Below are 21,623 nucleotides of genomic sequence, written 5' to 3' on the forward strand. Positions count from 1 at the left end.
AAACCCAGAGAGTTGTGGTGAACGAGTTAAATCCAGTTGGCGGCCAATCACAAGCGATGTTCCCCAGGGCTCAGTGCTGAGGCCAGTTCTGTTTAATATTTTTTATGAGTGATCTGGCTGAGGAGATTGAGTGCTCCCTCAGTGAGTTTGCAGATGACACCAAATTGGGCAGGAGTGTTGATCTGCTCAAGGGTAGGAAGGGATCTGGACAGGCTGGACCAGTGGGCTGAGGTGAACTGTATGAGGTTCAACAAGGCCAAGTGCTGGGTCCTGCACTTGGGTCACAACAACCCCAGGCAACACTACAGGCTTGGGGAAGAGTGGCTGGAAAGCTGCCCAGCAGAAAAGGACCTGGGGGTGCTGGTGGACAGTCATCTGAACATGAGCCACCAGCCCCTTGGCCCAGGTGGCCAAGAAGGCCAACAGCATTCTGGCTTGCATCAGGAACAGTGTGGCCAGCAGGAGCAGGAAAGTGATTGTGGCCCTGTACTCAGCACTGATGAGTGATGAGGCCTCACCTTGAATGCCGTGTGCAGTTTTGGGCCCCTCAGTACTAGAAGGATGTTGAATTGCTGGAGTGCGTCCAAAGAAGGGCAACGAAGCTGGTGAGGGGTCTGGAGAGCAAGTTTTATGAGGGGCAGCTGAGGGAACTGAGAAGAGGAGGCTGAGGGGAGACCTCATTGCTCTCCACAACTACCTTCAGGAGGTTGTAGTGAAGCAGGTGTTGGTCTCTTCTGCCAACTAACAAGTGATATGACAAGAGGTAACGGCCTCAAGTTGTGCCAGGGGAGGTTTATATTGTATATTAGGAAAAATTTCTTCAGTTAAAGGGTTATCAAGCCCTGGAACAGGCTGCCCAAGGAAGTGGTGGAGTCACCATCCCTGGAGGTGTTTGAAGAATGTGTAGATGTGGCACTCCAGGACATGGTTTAGTAGGCATGGTGGTGTTAGGTTGGCGGTTGGACTTGATGATCTTGGAGGTCTCTTCCAACCTTAAAGATTCTATAATTCTGTGAAATTAGATTGTTTACTGTTTCCTTAGAAATAATGGAAACTGAGTAGTTAAGTTCATTGCAGAGTCTTAGTGGTACAGCCATTGCATTTCAATCTGACTGTATTTTATGGTATTTGATTTTGCCAGATATCTGTGACTGAGTTATATGTTTATATTTTTTCTTTATTGTTTTCAGTTCAATGTGTACTTTAAAATGTAAAATGTTATAGAAGTTCTTTCATTCAGTTTAGCAAACTACCAATGAGAGCATTGTTGAAAATAGTTGCTCCAGTTCTGCAATAATTTATCTAAAAGATTAATTTAGATCCCTTAATTTCAAGAGGAGTCAAGTATGAGTAGGTTTACTTGGATAAAAAAGGCACTGAGAGAGTTTCAGGGTTTGATTTGGTTTTTTTTTTTTCTCTTTTTTTTCCCCTCCTCTCTTCCTTACAGGAGAAACTTCTGTGGTAAGAACTGCCTTCAGTTTTCCTGTGGATCTTTTAGTGACTGTTACTATGTAATAGGCCATTAAGGAATGTGTTTAATTTGAGACTTACCGAGGCAGGCACATTTTAGACTGACAAATTTCAAAACAGGTGTATTTTCTCTTTTGGCCCATTGGTACTGATTCTCAGCTCAGGTATGAAAATAGAGCAAGTGTCTCGTATTCCTTACTCAGCTGCCCAAGACAATTGTCTTAAAAAGCACGTTTGTCCTGATTGTCCTTGCAGTTAATTTCTGCAAGAAAGCTCTGAAAGAATTAATTAATTGTAGCCTTTCACCCACCCAAACGTTTTATTGTTTAGAAACTTTATAGTATCCTTTATAAAGCACAAGTGCTTACTGGAGTTAGTAGGTTTTCTTTTGCAAAAAGAAAGTATTTTGACTCTAAAAATATCTTTTTTAAGAACTAGAGGGCCAGTCCCTTTGGAGAAGAACTGGTCGCCATGTTGATCTTGGTGACACCAGGTCATGATGCGAGAGTGGAGGCTTCAACTGGGAGCTCCTGGTGAAATTCCAGCTGGGTTTAAATGTTCTGTTTAGGTAAGATCCCTCTTGTAGTTTCAACTGGAAATATCTGGCCTTTGTTTCACTAAAAAGAGAAAAGAGAAGTGTGTGTGATCCATATTATATAAATATTTTTATCAATCCAGAGTTTCAAGTATAAAATGTTTCCTTTGTAGAACCAAGAGAAGCGTTGACTTTCAGCAGTAGCACAATGGTCCCATTGGATTGCAAATCACTGTTGTGTATAGTTGTATGATTCTCCCTATTAGGAAGGAGACCAAAGAAGTTGCAGTCTGTCAGCTTGTGTTTAAGGCAGGTTTGTTGGCTTAGGGTTACATCAGAGAACCTTCACACACAGCTGAACCCTCATATTTTCACTGGACAGGGGTTTAGCAACATCTTATACAAGACTGGCTGTAGTTTTGCCTCTGATGTTGTGAAGGCAGTAAGAGGGATGTTGAGGATATTACCTTATTTCCATAAGGTTTGACAGGAGCTTTGCTGTCCAGTTTGTTAATTGAGCTTCAGTGTTGAAGTTCAGTGCTAACCTAAAAGATCTCCAAAGTACTCCTTTGGGGAGGGACAAAGCTAAGGCAACTGCAAATTACCAGGGGCGGGAAGAAATATTTTTGTTACAGATTGGACTGCATTCAGTTGCTGTCATTGGAAGGGCTGCTTCTGCAGTGATTAAGAAAATATTGAGTGTTTACCCCTTTGTTATCAAAGTTAACTGGAAGTAAGTCCACTTACTGGGTGAAGCTTGGTTTCAGAGTTGAAGGGCACAAATGGAAATCACCAGCTGCTATCTGTCTACACCTCTAGACACTGAAAAAGAGTGTTTTCCTTCCATTCTTTATATATTGGATAATATGAGGGAAGAAAGGGAAAGGAGGAAGAAAGCTGTGTTTTACTGTGAGAATGCCCAGGACCTTTCATAACTAGGCTTTGGGTTAGATGGTGACCTCTGTTAGCAGAATATAAGTAATAACAAAAGTATCTGTGTAGAAAATGAGTGCAATAATTGAATCTCTCATTTTCTTTCCCCCTACAAAGATCAAAGAGGCTAGACTCTTGATTAATGTGCAACAGAAGTCATTAACATGGTAAAATGTGGAAAAACAGGCTCTTTGATATTACTACATGGACATTTGCTGTAGGGAACTGTAAATACTTTTTGTTCTGTTATTTGGCCTATTGCTTTTCTATTATTCCTGTATATGTAGTTCATTGGAAAACACCACACCTAAAAATTTAGATGTAACATTTATTTTTCTGCATACATATCTCTTCATAGAATCATAAAATGGTTTGGGTTGGAAGGGACCTTCAAAAGTCTTCTAGTCCAACCGCACTGCAAGGAGCAGAGACATCTTCGACCAGATTAGGTTGCTCAGAGCCTCATCCAGCCTGGCCTTAAATGTTCCCAGGGATGGGGCATCCACCACCTCTCTGGGCAACCTGTTCCAGTGTTCTTCATCCCTCACTGTAAAAAAAAATTTTTCCTAATATCCAATCTAAATCTACCTCCCTCTATTTTAAAACCATTACCCCTTGTCCTATTGCAACAGGCCCTACTGAACAGCCTCTCCCCATCTTTCCTGTAGGCCCCCTTGAGGTACTGGAAGGCTGCTATCAGGTCTCCTCGGAGCCTCCTCTTCTCCAGGCTGAACAGCCCCAACTCTCTCAGCCTGTCCTCCTAGGAAAGGTGCTCCAGCCCTCTTATCATCTTTGTGGCCCTCCTCTGCACCTTCTCCAACTGGTCCATGTCCTTCTTGTCTTCGGGGCTCCAGAACTGGACACAGTACTCCAGGTGGGGTCTCACCAGGGCAGAGTAGAGGGGGAGAATCACCTCCCTCGACCTGCTGGCCATGCTTCTCTTGATGCAGCCCAGGATGCGGTTGGCCTTCTGGGCCGCAAGGGCGCATTGCCGGCTCATGTTGAGCTTCTCGTCCACCAGCACTCCCAAGTCCTTCTCCTCAGGGCTGCTCTCAATCCATTCTCTTACATTCTCTTATTTTTTATGCTGCAGAATGCTGCTTCTGTATTACTGTCTTGCTTTTCCAGTTAGTCTATGGACTAACTTTGCCTTGCTTGCCTGCTCTTTCTGTGCTACATCAAGTGGTTTTTGTTTTTCTCCTAGCAACCTACTGGGCTGCTCTATTGTCTCTGGGTCTGGGAAAAGACTTTTGGTTTGGTTTGGTTTGGTTTTTTTCATTGTGGCTATGAATTCTGAAGATTGCTTGTGTTGAAAAATGGGACAGAGTTTCCCACCTACTAGTAGTAATTTTTGAGAGCGCCCACAAAAGCAACTTCTAGCTACGATTTCTCTAACACAGCAAAGCCAGGAGTTTTTTATAGATTTTACTTCTGTCCAGAATCTTTCTTAATTTTCATCATGTATACATGTTACATGAATAATGTAACGCTCCTAATATTTTCCAAGCCACTTACAGCTAACTAATCACTTACACTTATCTTCAGCATAAACCTCATTGATTTTATTTCTCATTGAAAACATCAGTAGTAGCAAATATGATCCTATTGGCTCACAGTCTATTAGAAATAAAATTATATTAAATGTCTTGTGGGGTGTGAAGAGGTTAAGTCAAGGAGAGTCATCTGAGAAAGTCATCCTGGTGTAAAACATAAATCTGGTTTATATTTAAACTACATGTCACCCACCTGCCAAAAATAGCAATGATCATTAAAAGCCAATTTCTGCTAAACATCAATAGACATTTATTACATCGTAACAGATTTGAAAGACAATCAAACTTAACTTTTTCCTAGATAACTTTATTGCAAAAATATGTTATTCACCTGGCTTTTGCCATTAATCTCATTTGCCAGCGATTTTTGCTTCATTTGATAATGTGCACATGTGCATAGAGTTGTGTGTATAGGTGATCTCTTGTTACTCTTAATTCTTTCAAGAGCAGTACATTTTAAATAGGAAAAGCAATTAACCTTGCTTATACTGCCTGTTAATTTCCTAATCAGCACAAAAAGTGAAGGAAATTACATTCTCTTAGTGCAAAACAAGTGATATCTGTTACTATCCATTTGAGAAAGGAACAGTAAGCAAGAGCAGAATAAAAAGGCACTGGAGACACGTTTTACAGATAGGAAGTAGATCACAGCTTCTCCATCAAGTGTTATTCTTTCCCTTTTTTATTTTTGCATACAGTTACACGTGTGAGTGGTGACTGGAGCTGGAGTAAGTCAAAGGCTGAGAAATACAGCATTGTCAAAAGTACTGCTTCCTATGACAAATGCAGTTGTAACCCTTGTATTTTGGTTCATGCATTGCTGTCCGTCAGCTCCCTGCTGCTGTGGGCCCTGTGTAACAAGACATTGTAGAAGCCAGGCTTTCTGTGTCAGCTCAGCACTGCGCAATTCTCTGTAGCCCTTGAAGTCTTTCACTTTCCTGTTTAACTTTCATATACAAAGAGCTGTAGGGCCAACTGGGCTGAAGAAGTGTGCCGAGAGGTGGACATAAGGCAGTCCCTTTCCCCTTTCTCTGAATTGCAGAGCCCACAAAAAAAAAGAGCTCACCATCATCTTTGCAAGTAAGATTCTTCTCTGGTTGCATAGACCACTTCTGGGGAGCAGACAGCTCTGAAAGCCTGTGAACCATCCTTCTGTTCCTGGCCGATGTACGGGGAGATGGAGCCCACCCATATGGGCTTTGAGCTGCAGGCAATGGAGAAATGGCCCCTACCTGCATTCCCCTATGCTCCCCTAGGGAGAAGATCCACCCTTAAGACCTGAGCTTGCTGTGATGGCAAATGGGACTAAACTCTTCGCTCCTTCTGTCTCTGTAGCTGCTGGACAATTTTGGGCAATGTAAGTTAAAGAGATCCTTTCGTGCCAGGAAGAGGAAAGAAAGAAAATTAGAAGTGTTATGAAGGAGATGGAGAGAGCAGGAAGAGAGAGATAAATGGGTGGATAAATGAATATTGAAAATTATTTTAAAGATTGCATCCAGAGGCATTTAGGAGCATTCTTCCTCTGGCCTCAATATCATGCTTCACCTAAAGATGGGCTATTTGAACTCTCGTGGAATTTTCTGTCATTTCCTTTGGCTAGTTTTCTTCTTGGAGGCTGTCACTTCCTCATGTTCAAGCAAGACCCAGTGCAGAATCTGTGCTGTCACAACTACCACTATGGTAAGACACTTAAATAAATGGGACTGGTATGTATGGTAGAGGTGATGCCTCAAAATACAAGCTCTGCTAATGGTAGGAAAGGGAAGTTAAAATTTTGCTGATATCACCTTGGTGATAAGCTTGTCTCAATTTTCAATGCATGCACCAGACATGTTTTATTTGTCACAGAAGAATTGCCAAAGGCTCTGTGGAATGCAAGTAAGTATTACAAGACTATTGTCAAACCCAGGCCTTGAACACCATGAATCATTCACAGAAAAAAATTACGAGATTTGATTAAAAGTCATGTGAACTTCAAATCAAATAACTATGGTGAGTTATATTTATTTACCACTGGTTTACTAAGCCTCTGAGCTGCATTTCGATCCTATTTTTCAGTTTTTCTCTGTAAGGAGAAATCTACTTGGAAAGAAAGCTGACATTTTCATTATTGCAAGGAGCTGCCACATACTGAGAATTTTGCAATGAAATCGTAACCGTTGGCAATACTGTGAGGAGTGTTTGCCTGTGCATTATTTTCCCTCTATAAAGATGTGCTGCAAACTAAAACATTTGAGAAAGGTGTTGTATTACGTAGGTATAATAAATTTTCAATAAAGATCTTAATACCTCCCCAAAAGTTTGCAGAACATTGCTGTAATAATTGTTGTATACAATTATGAAATAGGATTGTTTCAGGTGGTCAGAAGTTTATGGTGCTGTGCAGCTTGTGCAAAGAGCTACCTAGCTTTTCCCAAGACATGTAGGATTTTTTTTTCCCTGATGGGGTTTGGAGTGGTGGAGGGGCCCGCTGTGAGGTATTTTAGTAGGTGGCGCTTACCCAGTGAGAGTACCAAATGTTTCATAATCAGTTTTCAGAAAGTCCACTGCTCTAAGGGTGGTAATGTGATACAAATACTTGCATATTTTACCACATCCTCAGACGATATCCCGCACCTTTTGAATTTTTGCATGTTATCATATATTTGCATACATGCAGGGACCTTGTGAATTATCTGCCTTCCTCTCTTAAATATGTAATGAAGTATATTGCCAAGGATAACCAGCAGGTGCTTAAAGAAAGGCTGGAGCGTTCAGTAGCTGTGATATTAATGTGTACAATTTGGTACCATCTTTCTAAGCTTCTGGACCTTGTTTCCAAGACAGTTTCTTTTCTCTGTATTCCTTCCCCTCATCCTCCCATGCAAAGTCACAAGATGTGTAAGTAGCTTCACTTTTAGTTTAGTTATAATTTTCTGATGAAATTGCTTTGATCATGGATTGAATGGGAAAACCAACAAGCAGCAGACAGCTTTAGTTCTCCTTTTGACCTCTAGAAAAGCACAAAAGCCTTCATGTTACCTACACAGGAAAAAAAAAAAAAACTGCTGTATTCAGCTGGTGTGTGTTTGGGTGTGCTCTTATCAAAGGCTTGATTAATCTGAAATGAATTAACTCAGTTAACACTTGAGATTTATTTTGCAGCAAATCCCATAGTACATCTAAGGAGTTCTTTTTTACTTTGAACTGTGGCCTAAACAGGTAGTTGATGAGGCTTGGTTTGAGTTGACAGAGGTTCCTTGCTGCCTTGGCTGCTACTCTCAGGGGAGTAAGAGGCACTGCAGTGATACCTGAGAATCTGGGGTGAATGCAAACTTACTAGACATTGTTGCCATTGTTGCTTGCTTTTAAGGTTTTTAAAATTACTTCTCGGGGTGTTGATATAAAGGAGAAGTAAAGGGCAGAATGGTCTTTGGTTTTCAAACAATATGGATGAAATGAATGTTAATATACGGCAATGTGCAATTAGGGGCAGAGGTGCAAGTGTTCATTTTAAACTTTTTTTGGATATAGGCACTTGGAAATACATTGTAGGTTTGTGCATATGGGGTGAGAGGATTGAGGAGTTCACACCCCCAGGTGAGATGTGAGAGAGAGTTGGAACAAGGTCTGTGGTACAGAAAGAGGACATAGATGTGGGCAGGTTGAACTACAAATTGGTGAGTCCACTCACCCTAAGAAGGCTCACTGGGTCTCTCACAGTGCATTACATCTAGCAAACTTAAAACCTGAAATGAAGAGCCAAAAGCCATGGCTGACACTTGATATTTTGAGAAACAAAAGCCTATTTTCCTGAACTCTGTGAGGACTCTGACTTTATGAGCATTTGTAGTATAGGATGAACCTTCTCCTGGGCTAAATGCAGACACAGATAAAAGTTTACAGACAATTCACTTTATGTGACTCAGAAACATGTTCCTGACTTGAAAATGCTCATGGAAAAATCTGCCCATAAATAGCCACATCCCTGTAGTGGTAACTTTAGTGAGTGGCTAGGAGTGAAAGTACATGTGGTTCCATTGAAATGCCAGGAGCACAGCCTGCTCCTGCCCTACTCCCCGTTTATTATACCATCAGTGATGTCTACATGACCTTTTACATAGCAGGCTGTGTTTTTGCCACTACAAAGTGATCGTGGAGCCACATTCTGAGTACCTGACAGAGAAAGGGATTTTAAATAAGGTGCAGGTGGAAAGAGGTGGGAGGGGCAAAAGCTTTCTTTTTAGTACTATTGCAAAAAAAATTTTAAAAAATCTCTTTTGCAGACAACTCATGATGAAATGTATTGCAGCAGTTCTCTTTTCTTAACCATTCATAATGGGAGTGGCAATACAGGTCATTCTTTTACTTAGATTTTTTTAACATTAAATTGCAGTTAATTTACTTTTGCAGAGAGGGCATGTTATGTTTTTCCTTGCTGGGGTTATTTCTCATTTCTCTCTTCTTAGAAAAAATGTTGTCTAGAATAAATTGTCTCAAGTAGCAGATGCTGAGAATGGGGAATTACATCTGTGATTCCAGCTTGGCCCATCAACTTCAAGAAGTTTAATTACTTCCAAACTTTTTGCCTTGTAAATAGTGGATTTAATCAATATTTGTTTGAAACACCATGCTTATTTTCTACTTAGTAAGCAACTTCTGCAAAAAGAGGAGATAAAGGCAGGAATCTCTTCTATTAAGAAATATAAAGTAATCCTTACGTCGGGGTGGCAAGAAAATTGCTGCAAGTAAAACTGTATAAGAAAAACAGGGCATTTCTATCAGGCTTTGCTAATGAGCTTCTTTGTAAAACACTCTTGCCTCTCACTTTTGCCATGTAAGAAGGGTAGTGTCTAGTTTTGTGCAGGTACAAATGCTCATGTTTGAAGGAAGGTAGTAACTAAGTGGATTTCTGACAGGTTTGGCTTGTGCTGCTCTAAATTCTACTTTGAATTCAGCCTATCTGTTCACTCACCAGATGAACTGGTTTCCTTTTCTTTTTCACCCTCCCTGTAGACCGTCGACAGATGAGCTCAGAAAATGCTCCATGTGCTGCTTCAACTGCTGAAGAACAGACTTGGGTAGATATTGAGTTTGTCAGTGATGCTTTTTTATGAATGACGCCTTGATGAATACTTCACTGCTCATCTCTACACCATGAGGCATTAGTTTCCTTTGGCTTTCTCCTATTCTGTCAGTACCACTTTGAGTTGGATTTTGGGAACTGCCAGCATGCAAATCAGGTTTGGGTGATGCTTAGCATCAGATCAGACTGTGAGGGTGTCAGGGGCAGCCCTATGGGCAGAAAGGTCAGTGAGCAAAATAACTTTCTTTTAAATCAATGCAAGCTGCAACGTCTTCATGGTTCAAGTCCAAAGCCCTTAGGTCAAGTGTAGCTGTTAAATTTTTCACTGTGATGGTATATCCCCTTCTTGCATCAATAAATGTAACACTCTGCACTGAACAGTTCACAGATATGTCCTCTAGCTTCTCTGTTTGGCTGTACTTTACTTGGAGTTAATCCAAAGATTAAGTTAATTTTATTTTCTGCCTCTTTCTGCATCTCATAATGCTGCTTGAGAGGGGCTGTGTGACCGTTAAGAAAAAGAGTTGCTCCACTCTTTCCTAACTGGCTGTTCCCCTACAGATAATCCAGTTCACAAATGCACCATGACTATTTTATTACATAAAATACAAAACCACCCAGAATTTGCATTACAATGTGTTTACTTAATATAGTGGTGTCCTGTGTTGTTAAACAACTTCATTTATCCAGACACACTGTGGATTTGTTAAGATTTGTGCATGACCTTAAGTCTAAGGGGTTGAAGTCTTTGTAGGAGCAGGCTTAAGGGCAAGGGTGTGCCAGCCAGGGTGTGCAGGCACAACCTGAAAGCCTATGTCTCTGGCTTGTTCTACTCTGGCAGGAAAGAAAATAGGGCCGGGAATATTGGGCCAGATTTCCAACCGGAGTAAATGGTGCATAATACTGAGCTACTCCTGTCATCTCTGTTTTGCACAGGAGCTTTGTGACTGGATAATTCTCTTTGCAGTAGGATAAAATGTTTATTTCTGCTTCTGGTGGTTGCAAAGACATTACTTCCCAAAATTAGTGTTTGGACTCTGCAGAGGGCAGGTGAATCCTTTTTGCTCATTCAGCCCCAGCTCATGAGATCGCAGAAAAAAATCCTTGATTCCTGTCATACAGAAATATATAGACACATAAAAGCAATTTTAAAAGCCACTGTGTAAATATTTTGTTGACAATTATCCCTTCTCTGGGATAGGTAGCATAATTAATTTATGACTTCTTTAATTTACACTCAAAAACCTTTTACTGCACCATAATGTTATCTCTTTCTAACAGATTTACATTATTGAACTTGATTAATCTTAAACAAATAAAAATCAGGAAAAAAATGGCCATGCTTTCACTGCCTGGCTGAGCTTTTGCTTCAGGGAAGTGTACCTGAGCTTGGATAGCTTTCCCCCATCTCTATATGCCTTTTCAAATTTTGTAGCACAAAAAGCATATAACTTTTAAAACTTTCAGAGGATGCTGTAGAAAAAGCATGCATAAATAATGGCCAGTGGTGTAGTTTGATGTGTACTGGTAGCCTCCTAAAATATAAATGGAAAACTTGATCGCTATTTAGAATGTATGATTTCAAATATTCATGAGTCTTTTCCGCTTTGGAAAACAGTCTTTAAATATAATCAGTGACCATTCTGATTAGTCCCAGCTCGAGCAAAGTTTTAATTTCTAGGATGTCTATAAAAGAGACACTTGACTGCATATTGACCTGGGGCTTTTTAGTAACTCCAGTTACAAAGCTGAGAAAAACCTTTGGAAACTAAATGCTACATTTGAGTGAACAAATTGCAGGCATAGACTGGGGAGGAGAGTAGGGTGGGAGAATAAAATCTTGGCAGTGCAAGCAGATACATTTATCAGAAAAAAAATGCAGCTTCCTTTTATAGACTTTGGTTCTGAACAATGGGAGGTTTGATTTAGTTGATCAGCAAAGATAGGAGGCAAAACAAAGGCCACTTTGTCATACCAGAGTTTCAGAAATATACCCACATCACAGTGGCATGCAGCACAGTTTTTCAAATAGCTTTTTGGCTCAAACTAAGTTTTGGGTAAGAACAAAAGCTGGCAAAAACAGCTTCTTTGCTCAGAGAAGAATAACTTCTGTTGATCAGAGATTTTTTGAGAGATTTTTAATTAGACCAGTGCTGTGAAGGCTGCAGAGTCTAGGGAGTTCAAAACAGATATGCAAAGTACTTTTCAATTCCTCATATTTTATGATCATTTCAAAGCCAGTGGGGAGCTAAGTCTCAAACTGATGCCATGGTTTAAGTCTGTATAGTTGGGTTTTTTGCTGCCAAGTTTGAGTCACTGTGGCCATCTAGCCCATTCTTGAGAGATTAAAATGATGGGAAGCTGGAATACTTTCTCAAATTAAATAAGTGAATGTTTCTATTCAAGCATGGATTCAAATTTCTCTGTGCTTTCCTGTAAATGTGTGGGATGGATGAGACCATTATTTTTAATCCCACAATAACTGCGGAGCTCGACTAGGAGTGAGCAAGTGAGTCACTGGCAGTCACCACAGAAGGTAGCTATAGGGTAAGGGTTACTTTTAGGCTCTGCTTGGGTTCAAAGCCTGGTGCAGATTCAGTTATTAAAAACCCCACAGGACAACTCAAATTGGGGGATAAAGAGGCTTTTGGGCATATTGTTGGCAAACATACTCCCAAACCATGTTAGTGATCCTGCTGCCTAGTATTTTGGTATCAGCGTCAATAGCGGAGCCATTGGAGAAATGCAAAAGGAAGTGAAAATTCTTAGCAGAAGAGTGCAGTGCTCGGCTACCTGGGGAAACACTGGGCTCAGTTTCTGCCTAAGTCATTCAGGACATGTGGCAGATGTTTGCATAAATAATTTCTGGCCAGCATGGCCACCTGCATCACGTACTGCACAGGAGGTTAAAGAGAAAGCAGGATTGCTGTCTGGGTGTCTTATCTCCTACACTGGGACCAGTCTAGGTGGTATGGATGTGTCTACACATATTGGAAAAAAGATTTCTGTTTGAAGGGAAAGGCGAGGCAGGCCAGGGAGTGCAGCTTTGTCACAATTCTGAGTTGCATTTTCTCTTAAAGCCCTGTGCTTCCCATGCATGTCCACAGGTATGGCCTAGACCAAGTGGCAAAGTGACCTCTCTTGTTGGCAGTTTGTTGACTTGCCAGCACGCTGGCAACTGTGCTCTTTCAGGAGCTTGCATTTACTCTTTGGCCCCCCTGTATTTGAGGATTTTGGGTGGGAAAGAAGTGGCTGGGGTGGAAACTTATGTCTGTTCAAAAGCTCAGCACAGAGCCTAGGCACCAGTTAAACCCATTTCACCTCTAGAATTTCTGTTTGCTTATGATTTATAGACACCTAAATGTTTTCAGGAGAGTTGCAGCCTGTTTTAGAAGTCCCGTGTACATAGGATATGATGCAATACATATGAATTTGTTTTTTTCTAGTCAACTTTAAAGTCTGTGGACCCTCTGGACCTGTAAGCAACATTGTTCAAAAGTGGTCTCTTAAGCCCTGTTTTGAGAGAGGAAGCAGAGCATTCTGTGATGCAGACAGTGATGCACAAACTGTCTGTCTGCACATGGATAAGTTTTAATTCCTATTGTATGTAGGAATATGCACACATCTGAAGGGCCAGGAGGGAAGACACATTTGCCTTTACAGCTGTTGGCAGCAAAGAAACAGCAAGACTTGATTGAAAACACCTATCTTACTGTTTTACTAACTAATTTTATTTTTCCTTTCTCATTTGTAGGTGTCAGGCTCTGGATACTGGCTGTGGGATTTTTTAATTTTTTTTTTAATTGGTTTTTTTTCCCCTTTTCGAATGTGAACTGAAGGCCAACAGTTGAAGTGTTGGAAGCAAGTGCAGGAGGACGCTCACCTTGTTTTATTTGAACCCTCGTTTGCTGGAATACTTTCAAGCCCTCCTTCACAGTCATGTGGTCATCACAGCTGCTGTTCTTCACAATGCTCTTAACACCGTTAGTCCATGGTGAGTGAGAAATGGTGTAAATTTGCCTGTGGGAGGGAAAAGAGAATAGAAACTAGCAAGGATTTTGCCTACGTCTTTTACCTAATGCTGTGTTTTTTTCCAGGATGTTGATTTCTGTCCCCACTTCCACCCCAGGCCTTTGAATTCCTAAGCTACATTGTGACTAGTTAAGTCCTGAAACAAAGAACTTTGGTCACACATAAATATTTCTGTGATAAAATTTAGCTGATACATTAAAGCAGACTTCTTCCTCATGCCTAAACCTATTCTGCTGGCTGCGTATCACTGGGATTATGTCTCCTGGCCTCTATATGGCAATTAATTTCCCTTCTGTGAATACTGCTCAGTAAGGGGCTGTATATCCCCTTTAGCCACAGCTCCAGGGTGGGATCTTACTCACCATCATGTTAGACTGTGATTTCAAGCATTGCAGTGGTTGTTTCTGTGCTCTGCCAAAAAAACGAGGCTCCCATAATCTCAGTGACCCTGAGCTGAGAAGAACCAAAACTAGTGTTGTTGCCATAGCCTGGCGCACTTGGTAACCCACCCAGCTGTGTGGAGTCATTAGGTGTAGCACCATGCTGCACAGCTAGGCTGCATCTGAGAACTGAGCTAATAGTGTGAGGCACAGCTGCTGTGCTATGGGGATGTATGAGCTCTAGGAGAAAAAATTGGTTGTCTTATTAGCCAGGAAAATGTTCAGTGAAATCTGACACATTTAATTCCTTGGAGTAAGATTTTGAGGCCTGAGGTTGTTTGGTTTTTTTTTTCGTATGAGAAACCCAAATGTAGGCCCCAGAAGTAAGTTGTCAGATTTTGTAAATGCTGAAGGGTTCATGATCTCGTATTTGCAGTGATGGTTGCTAAATGCTCATAGTAGAGCTTTGGAAAATTTGGCTGGCTGATTTTCCTGATGCTTAAATGGAAGGTGAACTCCACCCAGGATCTCATTTTAATTACAGGTCAGTGGAGCATGTTTGTAAATAACATGACTTCCTCTATGTAGGCTGTGGGACACTACTTTTAAAATATTCATCAGACTTTTTGTGCTTTGCATGTACTGCATATGTGCTAAGACACTGGAGCAAAATTTTACAGCGAAGGAGGAGGTTAAAAAATTAAATATGTGTAATTGGCTGAATTTATAGAGCACAACCTGTCTGCTCATATCACTTATAACACCTTTGGGCATAAATGTTATCTGTACTATCATTCTTCAAGCAAAAGTCCTGGCCGACTTGAAAATTAGAATATTTAAAATGAGCCAACCAATTGGGGTAGAATGAAATAGCTATTAGGAAAGGTGCTCTCCATTCTTCTCCAGGAAAGTTAAATGGTAAATGTTTTGTAAGTCTTTATAATTAAACAATAGTAACAGTTAAAGCAATTAACAATTTAAATATGCCTCTGGCAGTTCTGTTTTAAATTTGCAGTGTCACTGTAGCTGGAAAGTCCTATCTGATAGTTGCAATAAATGAAAATGTCACAAGTATCGTAGAAGTTATATTACACTACAGATGAGCAAACACCAGCGATGCAGAAACTAGGTGCCTGGAAACATTTCTATCCTTGATGTTCTTCTACAAAGTAAATTTATAGGGTGGCTGCTGTGGTTTTTGTAGCAGTCAGTGATGGTAAATCTCACCACCACACATCTAACCAAAACACAGGTGTTATCGCTGTAAATCGCTAGTGAAAGTGCAGTAGAAGCTCAGCACCTTTGAACGGTGGAGAGTGAAGATCTTTAGTCTGAGCCAAAGGACTTGATTTGGTTCTTCCTGTTTTGATCTCTAAGACTGATCAGGATGCAGCTACCATCTCAAAACTTTGTCCTGTTGCCTTTTTTGGGGGAGGGAGGTACTGAGCATGTGTCTGGTTGTTCGAAGATGGTATGTTCATGACACTAAACAAAGGGCGAAGACTGCAGTTTAACTGTATGATGTGATGTCCAATGAGTATGTTTGGTGTCAGCTAGCACTGGGCAGTTAAACCCACCTAATCTCGTGTGGTGACTGAAGGACATGCGCATAAAAAAAAACAGAGTTGTATCGAAAGCTGGAATAAATAGTCTAGTGGGGCTTCCAAGGCTTTGAAATCAGAGACTGAGTATCTGATGGCTTTCAGATGCTCTGCCTTGCTGCTCCTCTCCCTGCAAATGCCTGCAGAAGGTTGCCTAAAGTGAATAGCAAGCTGGTATCAATGCAAAGGTTCCTGCTAGCCTGAAGATACTATATGTGTGTTTAAACACATGCCACAGCCTCACCTTGCATATAAAAACAGTCTGGTTAAGCCCTGATTTTTTTTTTCCCTCCCCTTTTAATAATCCCCTTTTACTGCATGTGGAAAGCTTTTGTATTTTATGTTTAACATAAACATTAACTCAAGCATTTGAGTTCTTTTTTCATGGTCTGGAATGACTGCTGTCCTATAGTGATTGCTGGAGTAGATATTAACTACTTTTACAGACTGGCCTCACTGCATCTCATTCCCTTTTTGAGTTTCTTGACACAGTCCCTTCATCTGTAGTGGTAGCTACATTATAGACAGATTTCTTAGGCCAGTGATCTCATCAATTTGTTGAGGGCGTTTTTTGGTGTTTTTGTTTTTTTTTTTTGTGATTGTTTAGGTTTTTTTTGAGGGGGCTTTTTTTTAGCTGTCTCATTTCGTGGACTATATTGTGTGTCTTGGGTTCTGATGACAGGTGTGGAGTCAAAGGGTGTATGAATTGGTGATCTGCAAGATGAAAAGTAATCTTCCAGGATACTGCCCTGGTATAATGTCATCTTGTTGATAAGCTGTAGAAATAATGAAATGGGAAAAGTCATGAATCCTTGGAGTTTCTCAGTATTGATGTTAATCTGCTGTATCCCAAATAGACAAGCACTGTACTGTCTAGTTTTGCTCGGAATCATAGCTCACAAAAAACTGAAACTATATGAAGTACTTGAGACAATAGCAGATTGAGTAATGGATGCTTTCTTTACTGTTACCCTTCACTTGAATGGAAAATAGCTTACAGTTTGCATAGGCAACAAAACTTGGACCAGTGTGGAAGCCTCCAGAAAGCTATCCCATATTCTAAGCTCTGAGAAAGCCTGTAAATGCATCTGTTGGATAAAACTAAATCTATTATACAAAATCAAATAATTATCCAAGATGGAAATCAACACTATTAGGGAATATAAAAAAAAAAATCCACTATCAGCAGGAATAACAAAAACAAAGGCTTTGTCACCATTTGCAAGGGCTCTGCTATGGGCAGGGCTTTTGCACCTCTGCTTCCTTTTTGCCGCTGTTTGGAAGCTTTTTCCAAAGTATCCAAAATCCTGGACCTCCAGGAAAGTGCTCCTTAGCTTGCATCCCTGCATGTACACCTGAGCAAACTGATCCTCCTTGCCTGTAACAGGTGGATTTACCAGAGGCATTTTCTGGAATGAGCAGCTGTTCTCATCTTCCTCAGCCTTCCTCCCCTTGTCCCCAAACAAAGCAGATTTTGCTTTACCCAGAAATTAACACTGTTAGAGTTCACCCAAAATGAGACGGACATGACAGGCAGCAGTTTGTAAGACATACATCTGCTCTGTCACATTGCTGTCATGCTCATGTGTGGCTGAGAGTTGAGACTTAAAACTTCCAGACTGCTGGACAAAAATAATAATAGAAATAGAAGGATTCAGAACTATATGCTCTTAAGAGCAGGATAGGAAGAATACTATAGTGATTTCTGTGGGGTGAAATTTTGCATGTCTCCAAACAATTAACTTATTTTAGGCCTTGGAAAAGAGCTGAAGGCTTGTCGAATGTAAAGATCTCTGTCATCCCATCAGATTGTTTTATTTTTATGTATTTGAAAAGTATTTTTTTAAGATTGTATTGTGTGCATAATTTCATGATGGACATTGAAGAATGATTATTTTATTTTTGTTGTTACTCTAATGCTTTAACAGTCTAATCCAAAATAAGACAACCACTTATTATTACTCAGATTAAAGCAATAATCCAAATTGTCCAATTTCTGTTGGAGATTGTTACAAGTGCAATAAAATCAACAGGCATGGCATGTTTCCTCTGATGCTAAGCTCTCACTCTGCAGTTGTTTTGTGAGAGTGAGGTTTGAGCATCCTGGTTCCTACTTGAGTAAAGTGTGGTATTAGTTGTGGGAGCTGGTTCCTCCTTGGTCTTGCAGCTGCTTGGGGTTATTCTTTATATGTTTTAACCCTGTAAGGAGTTGCAGACTGTTCCCTTTGTGATGTTCCATAGGATCAAATTAGTCATTGCTGTGATTATGTAGCACAGCATATGGTTTCTTAATCTTTTTCTCCATATACAATGTGATTCTGGGGCTGGAACCAGACAATTGCCGAAAGCTAAGCAAGACTGAAGCCAGAACAAGTCAGCTAATAATATAACCAAAACCTAGGTGAAATTACAGGACAAACAATAGATGTCTGAAGTTAGAGTAGTTTTGCTATTACAGCTAGGACAGGATAGATGCGAGTCATCTGATCATAGAGCAAGCTGCAGGTGCAGCAAAAGTTTCTTAAATAATTTTGGAGGTAGAGCTAAGTTTAAGCTAAAATTGGTTCTAGTTCAGACAAAGCCTGTCAAGTCCTGGAGCCTGGTGTTGTTTTGAAGCTTAAGGCTTACTACTGACAGTTGACAGCACCAAACTGGCAGTTAGGCTGCTGGCCTAACTCAGAACTCCCAAAAACAAGTTGCCCCCAATAATTTATTTATGCAGAGCTGTAGCATAGCTGTAAAGTGACCTTCCTGTATTTAGGGACAGATGCCATCTTGTCTCTCCGTATGAGAATTATTTCGAGATGGGGTGAACTAATTTGTCATTTACAGAGTGGAAAATGAAATTTGAAGTCCTTTCAAGTCATTGCAGCTGCAAGGAAGAGAACCTTGTCTGCTGTCCTGTGCTGACCCTCGGTGCTTCTGTTCCATCTTCCTGATGTTTCTAGGAGACAACCATGATGCAGGAGGGCTGTCTTTGTGGGAAGATGGTGCTCGAAGGTCAAGCTGATCTCTCTAGGCATTAGCAGGTCCAGATGCCAAGCCAGTTTCTGTGGGAACAGTGGAAATATTTATTACTGAACAGCACTAGTAGTTGCCTGGTGACAATGATTCTGTTAAAGCAAGTAGCATTATCTTTCTTGAGGGAATATATGATGCTAGCAAGCTGGTCCTCGGTGACAGAGTGCTGTTTAATGTGAGCTGAACATTTGCCTCGCTACTATTTTAATACAGTGGAAATACTGTCACTGCTTAAAATACATACTGTGTTTCTTTCATACTTGCACAAGTATTATGTTAGCTAGTGAATTGTGGATAATTGCCTTTTACTACAACACCCTTTATATAGTCAAAATGAAATACAAGAGACATGTTTTATTAGTTGTGAAATAGCCATGTTTTAATAGTTGTGAAGTTGACTTCAAGGCTTCTGCCTAACTTCATTGTTTTAAAAGATTAATCATCCTTGAAATATTTATAATATTTGCTATTCTTGGCCATTTGTATTACCTGCAGCTGTGCCACCTTTTCCATAGTGGAACAAAGTGATCGAGGAAGGCTTTTGCTAATGAAAGGGGGTGGCTGTCCTGTGTATACTACAGTGCTTTCATTAGCAGCAATGTACTAAAATCAGGAGTGTTAAGTTCCTCGTCTGGAGACTGACTGATCTATAAATTGATAGAGTGTGAAATTCAACCTTGCAAAGACTCTATACACAATTTAATTCTTGCTTAAGCCATTAAGCAGTGCAGAGGTCTGTGTGCAAACAAACTTCTTTCATGTCTAAATTTCACACTAAATAAGGAAGGAGATTTTAAGAGGATTTTCTGATAATGTTTTTTTTGTTCTTCAGTGTTTGGCAAGTGCATCTACTCATAGCATCTTCCTGCGTTATGGAGGGAAACAAGATCTTGCACTATTTTCACTTGCCAGTCATACCAAAGCACACTTCCCATGGGACATGCAACCCTTAGCTGTCAGCACAACTCTAGTTGCAATGAAGCTGGAGCTTTAGGATTTGAACTATAAAAGACAGCTGGTGACTCGGGTTCAAATTAATGCATGGAAGTTATCCTTTCCTATAGGCTTCTTAACACATATGACATACAGTGACAGGGCACGTGGGTTTCTTTCAGAGCAACAGCAGTAGAAAATGTACTTGCTCTCACAGCAATAGGAAGGAGGGGAATTGTGTTACCCTGCAGGCCTATAATCTCCGATGCTTGTTTCATTTGTAACAGTTTCCTGATAAGACTGGTTTCTGATCTCTAGTGACCAACTCTGTGCGCTCTGATTTTTTTTTTGTAGCGTTAATTAAGCCATAAGACGTGACAGCATGTGAATTACAGTGCAATAATTCACGCCCAGCACATTCAGGCACAAAGATGAAGGCCAAATGGCCTCTGTGCAGCTAAGTGTGAATTATTGTACCATAATTTAATCCCCATTATGTTTTACTGTGATTATAAAAATGTTTTTGTTAGTGAACTTCTTTAAGAAAAGTTACTTTTTAGAAAACAGAATTTAAAAGTACAACACAGATTTTGTCACAAAGAGGAGTAAATAGCTTTGGGAGATGAGGAGTTTTGTTGAATCTGGAAAAATTATATTTGTGCAGTTATTAACTCTAGGTAATGGGTGGGTGTTGTGGTGCAGACATCTGCTGTCTAAAAAACTGACCTAATTCTAACTATTAATTTCATATCATCTGCCAAGCAGTTGCTAAGAAGGATGACTAGGTTTATTTGTTCCTGACCTGGTCTTGATTTGATCTGAAAACCTTAGCTCACAACCAGTCTCTTGAGCCATCTAATCTTTTTGCAGTTCAGACTATGCAAATGTGCACATCAGACACTCTTATTATGGCTGGTGCATTTGTTTTCAGTCCTAGTGAGCACTGAGTGAATAGAGAATAGGTTGTTTGCAGCAGTTTGCAGTGGAAGAGCACCAGAGGGACCAGGGTGATATGCCTGCTCTGCTGTGTGTTGGCAAAAATAAGCCACCCTGGAAAGTGGCTTGGGTGGTACTGGAGAGGAAAACAAAAAGAGCAATGGATGCCTTAAAAATTCTTTCTCAAAATTTTTTCTCTGTCTTTCTACAAACCTCTAATACTCTTCTTTTTTGTTGAAGACAAATGGCAAAGCTTATACAGTTAAGGTTGATTAAGGGTTACCAGAAAAAAACTCTCTTCCCAAAGAATTTTTTTTTTTTTTTAGTAAATTAATGAAGAGCAGCCAGGTACTTGGCACATTGTTCTTTGAGATGACAGGATCCCTGAGGCAGTGCCTGGCTGTGTCTTTCTCTTGGGATTTAGGAGGATGTTGAGTTTATTCATCCACACTGATCCTTTTGTGTCTCTCCTGCAGTAGTCCCTGGCTAGCAAGCACTGTTAGCTAGCCCTGTCCCTGACTAGTTCTTGTCAGAATAAATAAGCAATAGCTGTAAAAAGTGGGCTTTTCCAAGGGACTTACTCTCTGAATAAGTTTTACTCACACTCTCAGTAACTTCTAGCTGATTGGGTTATTGATGGGACCAGTACTGTTTCACTTTTCGTGAGTATCTCGGATTTAGGAATATTATAGCAGCCCAATGAAAAACCATGATAATTTCCCATGTAACCAGTGTCTGTGATATGATTACTATGGTTTGGCTTTAGATGTAAATACTTAAAAAAAAACCTCCAACAAACCAACCAACCAAACAAACAAAAAAACTCCAAGCAAATGAAAAAACATGCCTGACTTTTCCTAATAAACACATCAGAAATATATTTTTATACAACCCTTTGGAGTTAATAATCCCAAGAAGCCGAGACTGAAAAATGTAGTGGGTCAAAGCTGACTAATATGCATACAGGTGTCCCTTAGACAATACCTAGAGATACCATGGAGCACCAGGAATATTTTCATATCTGCAGCTATCTCTCCGTGTGAGAAGACAGCTTGTCCCCTGTCTTCCTGGACATGCAAGAGGATATTCCAAAGGGACTGGTGTGGGGCAAGCCGAAGTTGAAGGAGGTTGGTGCAGTAGAAGGAGGAGCAGAAGTGGACAGTT

At 40.4% G+C, this 21,623-nt stretch overlaps 1 protein-coding gene across 1 annotated transcript in view; it reads left to right on the forward strand.

Annotated features, from left to right (window-relative positions):
- The window catches only part of ADGRL3 (adhesion G protein-coupled receptor L3), a 553,885-nt gene that overhangs the window by 184,279 nt on the left and 347,983 nt on the right, over positions 1 to 21,623 (forward strand). Inside the window, exon 3 of the mRNA XM_086746193.1 lies at positions 13,311 to 13,550. Coding sequence (XP_086602319.1) covers positions 13,496 to 13,550 — 55 coding nt within the window. The 5' untranslated portion in view covers positions 13,311 to 13,495. The remainder of the gene's footprint in view (positions 1 to 13,310; positions 13,551 to 21,623) is intronic.

The sequence above is a fragment of the Chlamydotis macqueenii genome, chromosome 4 (genome assembly GCF_036417535.1).
Source record: "Chlamydotis macqueenii isolate bChlMac1 chromosome 4, bChlMac1.mat, whole genome shotgun sequence".
In the NCBI taxonomy this organism is placed as follows: domain Eukaryota; kingdom Metazoa; phylum Chordata; class Aves; order Otidiformes; family Otididae; genus Chlamydotis; species Chlamydotis macqueenii.